This window comes from Typopeltis vanoorti, chromosome 13 (genome assembly GCF_054136105.1).
Source record: "Typopeltis vanoorti isolate ZY-2024b chromosome 13, IOZ_Tvanoo_1.0, whole genome shotgun sequence".
In the NCBI taxonomy this organism is placed as follows: Eukaryota; Metazoa; Arthropoda; class Arachnida; order Uropygi; family Thelyphonidae; genus Typopeltis; species Typopeltis vanoorti.
The window spans coordinates 104735491-104747891 of NC_143561.1; the positions used below are offsets into that span (position 1 = coordinate 104735491).

The 12401-nt window shown below is 35.1% G+C and overlaps 1 protein-coding gene across 1 annotated transcript in view; it reads right to left on the bottom strand.

Moving 5' to 3' along the window:
- Lam (Lamin) overlaps positions 1-12110 on the bottom strand; it is a 170709-nt gene extending 158599 nt beyond the window's left edge. Inside the window, exon 1 of the mRNA XM_090402545.1 lies at positions 11603-12110. Within this exon, the coding sequence (XP_090258671.1) occupies positions 11603-12006 (404 nt within the window). The 5' untranslated portion in view covers positions 12007-12110. The remainder of the gene's footprint in view (positions 1-11602) is intronic.
- Between the last annotated feature and the right edge of the window lie 291 nt (positions 12111-12401).

A 12401-nucleotide genomic window follows, 5' to 3' on the forward strand; every position in this document is an offset into this window, starting at 1 on the left:
ATATTTATTACTTTTATTTTTTTTTCAAACCTTCTAAGACTATTATTTTGGAAAGTTCAAAACTTTGAACTTTTTTTTTTTAACCTAGATAGCGCCCTATAATGGACTTTAGTCTTGTGTTGCACGCTGCAATTACTTATACTAGCCCCACTGTTACACCGGATTGTGGTTGTCTTGCATTTGCAACAAACTTTGTGTTGTGTGCTCTGAAGATGCTGGATATAATACCAGCGAAATATTAGCTTTTAAGTTAATAAATAGTTATTTTCTTATCCATCTGCATTCATATAAATGCCATTAAATCTATTACAACATGTCTGACGAACACATAAGCCTATCTAAGCGTCTTTCTAAGATTATCAATGCAAGAACTTGAAAAAAAGTAAAATGCTAAAAGCTAGGAACTGATTTTTTCTGTGGGATGATGCAATAAAAACCATCTGAATGCAAAAGATGAGGAAGAAAGGCTGGAGAGAAGTTACAGCCAAGAGCTTTGCAAGACTCAGAAAGTATGACTGCCATTTGGTCTATGCAAGTTTCCTGCTTCTCTTTGAAGAAAAAAGCCTTAAACTTTGCCCCACATGAACCCTCTGTCTACACTATGTGGATGACGTGTGTTCTAGAGCATGTGTTCTCCATTTGGACACATGCCCTAGATACCCTCTGCAATTTCTTAATACATCTAAACAATCAACACCTCAGGATCCAGTTTTTTTTTTTTTTTTGACTTTGATTACACACCAGCCAGATGAATCCATAGCATTCTCTGTTTACAGAAAACCTATATATACAGGTAGATACATTCACCAGCAGTCACCCCCTCCCATCCCAACAATATGGGATTATAAAAACCCTATATAACAGGGGAAATTTAATCAGTTCTGATAACAGTGCCTTAACTACTGAACTTGACCATATCCTCAACACTTTCTTAGCCAATGGCCACAATCCCCCAAAAATATTTTAACCATAACCCCCATCCCCTCCCCTTTAGAGCAGAGACTCAAGATCTATCATCAATTCCATATATCCAGGGCACATCTGAAAAATTAACAAAAATCCTACGGAAATATAACCTTACAACCACTTACAGACCACATAAAAAATTGGTATCCCTTATCCACTCCACCAAAGATCAGCCACATTCCCTAGACCTACCAGGTCTCTTGCAGTTCCAAACTATCCTCGTCTGGTAGCATCTCTAAAAAGAGGGTTGCAGCAGATGAACAGCTCTTCTCCATTTCTCTAGGTCTGTTGCCTCTGTCATTCTTAAACCAATCCATTCTACGATGTCATTAAACCACTCTTTGGTTGGCCTTAAATATTTTCTCTTCCCTTCAACTTTGCCTTGTAATATAGTTCTTGTCAGATGTCCTGAGGAACATCTCAGAAGATGTCCTGCAAATCTGGTCTTTCTTTGCATAATGTTCTTAATCAGTGTTCTTTCCATCCCAACTCTTCTTAAAACTTCTTGATTGGATATTCTCTCTGTATAGCTAATCTTTTCCATCTTTCTATAACACCACATTTCCAATGCATTAATTCTTTCCATATCTCTCTTTCTGAGTGTCCATGACTCACTTCCATAACTTGCAATACTCCAGACTGTTGCTTTAACTAGTCTATAATCATCGTCTAAATATGGCATGGAGCTATTTTGCCACCCTATCGTGTGGTTAGACGTACAGAAATGATGCTAAGCTGGAAGAAATACTTCTGTTGTGGTTTACATCACCAACGTGCTCTCTCTGTCTGATCTCCAAACTCTGTGAAGTTTGTCCGATGTAGGCAAGACCACAGGAGCAGGGAATGTAATATACTCCTGGATATTTGTAGAATGGCACCTTGTCTTTTGGTGATCCTAAAAAAAATGTTTGATGCTGGTGGTTAGTTTGAAGATCAATCTAACATTGTGGGCTTTTAGTATTCTGGATATTTGATAAGAAATTGACTTGATGAAGAGAATCACTACAGTAGAAATGTGCTGGGAGTTTGTTCTTCTTGTCTGGGTTGAGAGTTTATTTTTCACTTGGTTAGACTATAATAAGTTTAGTTTAATCCTTTATCCAAGTGTGAGCAAACAAAGTTTGCACCTGAAAGTATCTTCAGGACTGGGGTAAGGTAGTGCAACAGGTGGTGTGCTTTGCATTATGGGAGATACTGAGATAGGAGAGATGAGAACTTTCTCCACCTTTGCAACGAGTTGCCTGGTGTTGCACTACCTAACTCCAGTCCTGAAGATACTTTCAGGTGCAAACTTTGTTTGCTCACACTTGGATAAAGGATTAAACTAAACTTATTATACTTCTTGTCTGAGGTTGTCACCGTATAGATATTTTACAAGACACACAAACTAAGCATTATCCATATGTTGAAAAATAGAGCACGTAAGTTTATATCAGAAGAGGAGGATACACAGACTGAAATCTCACTAATAGCCAAAACATTATCACAAAATGGATACCCTCCGAACATCATCAAAAAATATCTATATGGTGACAACCCCAGACAAGAAGAACCAAACTCCTAGCACATTTCTACTGTAGTGATTCGCTTCATCAAGTCAATTTCTTATCAAATAGCCAGAATACTAAAAGCCCACAACGTCAGAGTGATCTTCAAACCAACCACCAGCATCAAACATTTTTTAAGATCACCAAAAGACAAGGTGCGTTCTACAAATATCCAGGAGTATATTACATTCCTTGCTCCTGTGGTCTCGCCTACATCGGACAAACTTCACGACAGAGAAAGCACGTTGGTGATGTAAACCACAACAGAAATATTTCTTCCGGCTTAGCACATCATTTCTGTACATTTAACCACACGATAGAGTGGCAAAATAGCTCCATGCTATATTTAGATTATAGACATTTTTTATTCAATGAAGCCGCAGTAGTGTTAAAAACTGGCGGAAACCTCAACAGAAACCAGGGTACAATTTTTAACAGTTCATGGAAAAACCTCATCCTCTCTCTAAATCCATCTGAACTACAGCTAGCTAGTAATCACATTATGTGTTTACAACAAACACGCATGTGTGATAATCACTAAGAACAATACGTCCACTCAGTCTCTGTCACGCAAACGTGCAACCTTAGCTACTAGAGTGTTTACAATGTTTTTAATGTTCCTTTCAATTTGTATTTACTAGTATTTTTGATACTTTTCTGTCAACGCCTTGAGAAAGCTAGACAGTCTGCTAGCGAAACTGGTAGGCAAAGAATGTTAAAATATTTGTATATGGTCAGTATTAAACAATAAGTTTTTTATGCTAGATTTGGTCACTTAGTTTTCACTATGATGTGGAAACACTGGAAGTCCAGAGATGAGCGACTAAGGCAATATAAAGACACTGGAATATTGCTATGGAGATGGAGAGGTTAAAGTTATGTAAATTGCAGTTTATTGGATAGGAGAAAAAGAAGTGATATGATGGCAATGTTTAAGTTAGTGAGAGGACTTCATCAGATTAATACAGAGGGGAATTGTCAATTGACAGAACCAGGGATGTCCTCTAGAAGAACCAGAGGACATCCTTGGATGTTATATGCGAGAAGTGGATTTTTCGCATAGAGAACTGTAAGTGACCCATCAGGATATGTCATTAATGCACAGAGTGTTAAGGAGTCTAAGATCCAATATAATAAATATGTTGTTGGTTGAGTGAATTGCCCATGATGAGTCTGCTGACTTCATGGAGGATGTGGTTATGATGACAATGATAATAATAATATGAGATAACATTGCCATCATGAAACTAAACAGATCTTGCCAAGATCTGACTTGCCCTTTAGCTGAAAAACTTGGTATTATTAAGCAAACATAACATTAAATAAAATTATATTATATAAAATACTTCAGTATTACTGCAAAATGCACAGAACTTAGTAGCAGCATAGCTAGAATAAGAAAACTTTATACACCTTCATTAACAGCATTTGTATATAAATGTTGAATAAGTAGCTACAGTCTCATAGAGCTACTAAATACTAATTGGAATGCATTGACTGTTCTGAACCCTTTTCTAAATTTCATAATAATTCACTATTCAAAAATGTAACCCTTATTCCTTTTGATATTACACATAATATTACAGCAAGCATCTAAGGAAATGTGTTAGAAGGACAAGTACACAAAAGAGCACTTTCAAGGAAAGGTGCTAGCATGTGCCTCAGAGTCTGACATATATACTGCATACGGAATGCATATCTCACAGCAAGCAAAAATAAGGGGATCTGATCTCTCTCTCTCTCCCCCCCCCCTCTTTCTGGTAAGGAGGCAATTATTTTCTATGCTTGAGGGAGTGACAGATTTTAACTGTATAATTAAAAAGTGATTCCACATACTTATTTCCCTTGCCTGTCTTAACTCAAATACAGATAAAATTATTATTCCTTTCATAAGCAAGTGTTGAAAGCTTTTTCTTGGTTAAACTATAAATTAAAGATGCTAAGAAATTATATTCTTGGTTTAATCCTTTATCCAAATGCAGCATACAAATGTGCAAGTTTGTTTGCTAACACTTAAATAATGGGTTATTACCAGGTTGACATGGAAGAGATTTTTCATGGAATGGAAGGCTGGGGTAGAACAAGAGGCCATCCCTGGAAATTGTATAAGGAGGATGTAAGCAGAGGAGTAGGTTCTTTACATGGAGAGGGGTTGGTGAGTGGAATGCATTGCCTGAGTGTGTTGTGAATGTAGATACATTGAATCAGTTTAAGGGACGGTTGTATGAGACTTGTGTGCAATAGTGTGTACCACCCACAATGAGTCTCTGACTCCATGGAGGTCAGATGTTAATAATAATAATATGACAATCAAAAGATTAGTGGTATTGAAAGATATGAACAATGAAGAGTTAGCTATAATGAGGAAGATAGCACATTTATGCAGTACTACACAGAATGAAGCATGAACTAGATATTGTGCAAATATTGAACAGTGCTTGGCATAATGTTTAGGGCCTCCCTCGATGAGTCTATGGACTCCATGGAGTGAGTTGCCGATGTAATAACAATAAAGATTAAATTTTGTAGATCTTCAAAAACATATAAAGTACCAAAAGAAAATATCTTCAAAACATCATATAGCATAAATGGAGCTTTATAACAGAACAATATACACACACACACACACATGTATGTATGTATAGCAGGGACAAATATTCCAGGTGTGCTAGGTGTGCAGCTCTCACCCACAGAATAGAAATATCACCGATATTATATTTTTGCATTTATTCCTGTTAAAGATTCCACTAATTGTTTCCCGCCTTTACATGATTCCTAAAATTAAACACAATGTATTAATGCTTCATGAACAGGACACCTTTTGACGAGTAATCAGTGCATTGCTTTGATGTTAATAACCCAGGTGTGCGGTCATAAATACTAACACCTTTGAGCCCTTTAAACAGATGTGCAGATGGCGCAGCATGTCAAATTCTTAGCACACCAGTGGTTTTCAAAGGCACAGAAGGTGAAGCAGAGAGCGTGCTGAGACAATAGCACCCAGATGTCATCAGTGGCTGTGATTGGATATTTGTGTGAAGTAATCCAATTGAATGTTGCCATTTGTCATGAGTTGTTTTTGTTTTCTGAGTTTCATCAGTTTTACGTGTGAAGTATCAACTGACGTGTTTATTACATCGATATAGACAAGTTTTTAATATATATATTTATAATTTCTATAAATTTATTATCCATATTTAAAATGGGAAACAGTGTTGACGATACACTGAATGTCCTGTTTTATGCCAGAGTTTTCATAGATTGTATGATTATAGTCGAATGAGGTTGGATTTGTGTATAATAAGTAAAATGAGCTATTTCAACCTTTCTTTGGTTCAATCATAATAATAATAATTTCTCAAGTGATTACTTTTTCTGATGTCTGTGTGTATTTAAAAAATGTCTCACTGTAGTACTGCCGATGATAATCTAATCTCACACCAAAGATAAGCCCTTTGTGCTTCTCACATAAATGGCATGCATAAAGCATAACTATTGTTCATTTGACCATTATGCTTTCTATATTTAAATATTTATCAATTAATATCATCATCATCAATTTCCTGACATGTACCCTCAAGGGGTGTACAGGATATGATAGTACTACAGAAAAATGTACATCATTACTAACTTCCTACCTACAATTTTCCTCCAAATCAGTCTGTTACTTGTCAAGACTCCAACATTATCAGATCTTATATTTCTATCGTCTAAGGCACTTTGTACTGTATCAATTCACCTATATTTTGGTCTTCTTTTGGGTCGTTTTCCTGTCAACCTGGCAGAGAACACTTGTTTTGCTAATCTTTCCTCACCCATTCTGTTTAAGTGACCATACCACCTGAGGTTAGCTCTGCTAATGCATTCCTGGATACTGACAATGTCAAGTTCATTCCTAATATCCTCGTTTTTAATATGATATTGCCATTGATGCCATCTGTTCATACCTCTAATCTTTCTCAGGACTCTCATATCTGCAGTTGCTAGTCTTTGGTCAAGTGTTTTACTTCTGGTCCAGCTCTCAGATCCATAAGTTAAAACTGGTTTGAACACTGTCTTGTATATATACAGCTAATTTAGTGTTCCGACTAATTTCTCTCTTGTTATATATGAATTTATTCAATTGACTTCCTACCATACCAGCTTTGTTGATTCTGTTGTCTATTTCCATATTTAATTTACCATCTTCACTAAAAATCGTGCCTAAGTAGCTGAAATGTTTTACTTATTCTATAGGTTCTCCATTCACAATGCAGTTGACATTTTCAATGATTCTACCTATTTTCATTGTCTTTTTATTGCTGGCCTTCATACCATATCTATTACAACAGTTATTCAATTTAGTCAGGGAATCTTGCAAACTTGTAGCAGATTTATTTAGAAGTATAACATCGTCTGCATAAAGCAAAGAGCTGACATTAACATCTCCAATTCTGATATCATGTTTAATACCACTTTCCTTCATAATGTGATCCATATAGATAATGAATAACAGAGGGGATAATATACATTCTTGTCTCACACCAGATTTAATATTAAACCATCTTCCTGTACTTCCTTCGATTCTAACTGCTGACTTACAACTCAAATAAAGACTAAGTATTCCTTGATATAATGCCCTATTGACACCATATAACCGTATTGAATAGCTTCTCTCTTGGCATCTTGTCATATACATTCTCCAGATCGACAAAACTTAAATACAGATCTTTGTTATATTCCCACGATTTCTCAACTATTTGTCGTAAAAGTGAAGATCTGATCCTGACAGCCTCTATTTGGCCTAAATTCAGCTTGTTCTTCACCAAGCTTTTCTTCCACAATTCTTCTCAACTGTTTCTCAAGTATACTTGCATAGATCTTGCCAGGAACATTCAATAGGAAAATACCTCTGTAATTCTCACATTCAGTTTTATTTCCCTTTTTATATATGGGTACTATGAGAGCTCTACTCCAATCATCGGGAATTCATCCCTCTGTCTAGGCCTTTAGAACTGTGCAGTGCAGCCACTGTAAGACTTTTATACCACCATACTTCAGCATTTCTGGTTGAATATCAATTAATATTTAAAACCATATTAATTTATAAACTAAAGTATTGAAAGTTATCCTATAATTAACTGCACTGGAACAATTAAGATGAGCAATGATGTGCTATGCACTCTTAAAACTCTCATACATCAAAAAAATGCAATCATACAGTCATACTGACATGAATTTTGTAGCACAGGTTGGTTAAGCCACAAGACAGCACACCCAACTGAAATGGGCACGTGATGCCACTGATACATAGCCTATGTGTGACTTAGTGAGTTGTGAGCAGAACTGACAACTCAGTAGAATTAAAAAGGTATACAGGAAGATGGTAAGAAAGCAAGAGTGAATGTTATCCCCACTGCTACTCATCATCTGTATGGATCACATTATAAAGGAAAATAGCATAAAACCATTAAGTAGCATCAAATCAGATTTATTTGAACTCATCTCTTTATTTTATGCAAATATTATATTTTAAAACAAATCCACTAAATCATCATGATCAACCTAAAGTGAAGTACTGCTAATTGAAATATTATTACAATAAATTTAGTATAGAAAATAAAAAGAAGCATCAACTGCATTCCCAATGGGCAACCTACAGAATAAGTAAAACATTTGTTGAGTGGATACAATTTTTCATAAAGTTAGCAAATTAAGTCTGGAAATAAACCAATTAACAAACTCAATTCTGTTAGCAAATTAACAGAATAAACTAAAATGGTATAGTGAACTGGTTGAAGAAATTTATACAGAATGAGAGAAATTAGTCATAATACTAGAGGTTTACAAGGTACATTCAAGATAATTTTATGAGTTGTTTAAAAAAAAAAGAGAGAGAGAGAGGGGAGAGTGAAGAGGTTGCATAAATGGCATATTCTTATTATAAATGAAGATAACAAACTGAATTCTGACAATGTTAGCATTCAAGAACATCTGAACATAACTCATCTAAGGTAGTATGGGCACTTAACACTGCAGAGGCCATGGCTGATCTGGCAGATACAAACAAATTGCTTTAATATAAATATTCTTACACATTTCCAGTTATAGCTTGGAGGTCATGACTAGCTGTGCATACATATATTACGAGTGATATTCTGCACTGTTTATGCCATCAGTTTAGTTTAACACATGTTATGTAAAGGTTTGTGATATTTGATAGTAAATTGTATCTGAGAGATACTGCGAACTTCGATGTCAGTAGAGTATTGGTTGTTTCTTCATTCAATAATTTCTAGATTGTAACTGAAAATAAATAAACCATCATGTATTATATTTGCAGTTTTTTTTTTTTTTTAAGTTTTATCTCATTTCAGCATGTACTAGTAATGAATGTATCTCTCAGATACATGTGACGTAAGCTGCAATAATTCGACCATGATTTCCGCAAGGTTAAACAGAAAATTAAAGATTAGCAAAGCAGGTGTTTCATAGTAGGATGGCAGAAAACAGAACAGGATAACCAAGATCTAGGCAGTTTGATGATGCAACCTTAGAACAATGAAATGTTAGATATAAAGATATTGGAACTGACAAATTACAGACTGAAGGCAGTTTTAAAAGAAGTGTCCCAAAGTTTCAGTAAATTAATTTAGCCATACAATGAGATTGTGGTATTTGATGTTCGTGCCAACTCTAAAAATAATCGTTGAAAGTTTATTTTTCACTAGGTTAGACTATGATAAATTTAGTTTAATCCTTTATCCCAGTGAGAGCAAACAAAGTTTGTGCCTAAAAATATTTCAGGACTGAATATAGTGTTGTACTATCTTACCTGGGTATGTAGTACAACGCCAGGCAACTCATAGCAAAGGTGGAGCAAGCTACCAACACTCCTATCCCAGTATCTCCCATAATGCAAAACAGTATACTTAACATAGCATAACATAACAAATGAAGGGATGTTTTGCATTATGGGAGATACCGGGATAGGAGTGTTGGTAGCTGTATCGTGGTGATTTGCTTCGAGTTGCCTGGTGTTGTACTACTTACCCAGGTAAGATAGTACAACAGTCCTGAAAATATCTCAGGGATAAAGGATTAAACTAAATTTATCTAAAAATAATCTTTCACTTGAGTACTACCATTTTCTTCCGTTTAATCCTTTATGAAGGGATGCAAATAGATGGTCTTAAATAATAATAATGTTGTATTTTATAAGGTTCTTCAAGGCATATATTAATAATCTTCCTGTCTGTTCAAAAAGACAAATGCTGATATCTGATACTGGACATACTACTGGATGTGTAAGAATTTGTCTTAAGAGGTATAGATATGGATCTGGTCTAATGTGTGATTTAAAAGTGGTATAAAAAAGTATATTTCAAATGCCTTAAAAATGTATCCAAATAGCGTTCTATAGTGACAAATAGCAAATGTGTCGTGGATTTTGCAGCCAGGCTATGTGTTTGAATGTGGCTATTGATATTTTGGTCTCAAGTTCTACAGAGAAAGTGACCAAACTGCGAGAGAGAGAGAGAAAGAGAACACATGGCAGTCTCATCTAATGGCATGAATATTTCATTATTTATCATTCATTTTCCATTCTTCTTACTTGCCCTATCTCCTGCTTTTTAAGTTTGTTAAAAATATGAGTGTCCAACATACAGCTATTACTATTAATATATTTAAAACTATATTAATGGTAAGAGGTTGTTCTAAAAAAATTTCAGTAACTTATAGTGAAATAGCCCTAAAAGGGCTATTTCACTATGAGAAAGCAATCCTTTCTCATAGTGAAGAAATATATGCTAATACTAATTTCTTGTTGTTTCACCCACAGCACTAGCTGTTCTGTGGAAGTATGTGATATATAAATCTTCAGTCATATAGGAATTACAGAACTACTTCAAACAGAGCTAATATTGAGCTTCCTAACAAACATTTTTCATGACTGTATGTTTATATCCTTTGTTAAAAAAAAAAAAAAAAAAGTAGCTAGTTTCATGCTTTCTTATTATGCTTACTTTTTACTGATTGCAGGAATAAGTAGCATTTTTTTTTTAAATGCAGAGTTAGTTATGTGTTTTCTCATTATGCTTTTAATATGTTAATTGCATCATTAACAATTTCAAATTACTTTCATTTTTTATGTGAATCTCATATGCAAAAGTCAAATTTATAAAACATTAGTAGTGTAAATGGGCCAAAAACAGTGTTTTTGAAGCCTTCAGTAATGCGAATAATGGCCTAACCATAATGAATTCCATTGAACATTCACGATCAACTGTACCACAGCAGGATATGAACCTATAATCTGTAAGTAGAGATATGACATTCGGTCGAGAGGGCAGCATGCTTTCATTTTTTTTTTTTTTTTAAACTACATGGGGTCATATCTCACATGCCTTAGTTCCATGTTGTCAGTAATCATACTGTACATCAATTCTATGGACAGAACAGCACTACTGTATGCCCACAGATAATGAATTGAGTTCAAAAGTCATATTGGTAGTTGGCTAAGGTATTTCTATAGAATTACTTGGTTATTGAACAACATACTAACAAGCAAAAGTTCTCATTCCTCTTTACAAGGCCTTGATACATCCAGACCTGGATTACTGTGCTCAGGTCTGTTCACCGACACTTCATGGATGGAGTGTGTGAAGAGGACAAGTGTGGTGTGGACAAGCTTACAAGTTGCGAAAATTGGTAATTGATAATCAGTCAATTTACTTAATTAATAATCAATTAAGTAAACAAAATTAAACTGCAAAAATGGTAGTAATAACAATATTTCGTACATAATTCTTTCACTTATATATATTATTTCACTTATATTCTTTCACACACATACACACATATATATATAAATTATAAAACAATCATAAGATTTGCAACATGCACTTTCTGGGCAATGTATGTGCTTCTGAATAATATACAGATACCGGTGAAAACGCATGATTTCTAAAAAAGGCCTAACAGTCCCAATAAAATTAAAACTTGTCAGGAAAAATGTCTTCCAACAGCATCACCACTTAATGTATACATACGGCATCAGTATTCTATTTCTTAAGCTACATTAAAATACGTCAGAAATACAAACTTACTTCAACTGTAGCTCTTCGGCTTCTGTTTTCCACTTTCTGGCCTCAATCTGAAGTTTTGCCTTATCTTTGGCAGTATCATCTAACACTTTACGTGCATCACTAAGTTCCTGCTCATACATAGATTTGATGCTTGTGACTTCCTTCGTAATTGTTTCCTGAGTTACCTGGACCTGCTGACTCAAGCGACTGTTTTCTATCTCTAAATGCCGTACCTTGTCGATGTAGGATGCCAAACGGTCATTGAGATTTTGAAGCTCTAGCTTTTCTTGCATCCGAGTAAGCCGCGTTGGACTTAGCGGTGAGCATGGTCTTTCACCAGAACTAGTAGAAACTAATGGGCTACTCAATGACTGGTGGGTCACTGACGTAGTCACAGTAGATTTTCTTGATGTTTTAGTAGACATGATAACACAGAAATAATTGAACTTTCACAGATTATCAAAACCTTTCATAAACACACCGGCTAACCGCACCCCAACCCACGCCAATATGGCAGACCAGTAACGGCATAGAAAAAAAAAGGTGAAGTGAGTTAGAAAAAATTACACAGACGGCGTGGTCATGTGACTAAACGATGCGCCCTCTACTTTTTAAAAATGTTTAATGGGCAGATATGTGGATGCAATTCAAGAAAGAAGCGCTTATTCTGCATTATTTGTGATACAAAAAAAAAAAAAAAAAGCACTGCGTTGCCTGAAACGCCTACTTTATCATGCACTTTCTAACAATATAGTCCAGAACAGAAATAAAATACATCTGCCATACTAATACAACTATAATATAAAATATATTCTAGTAG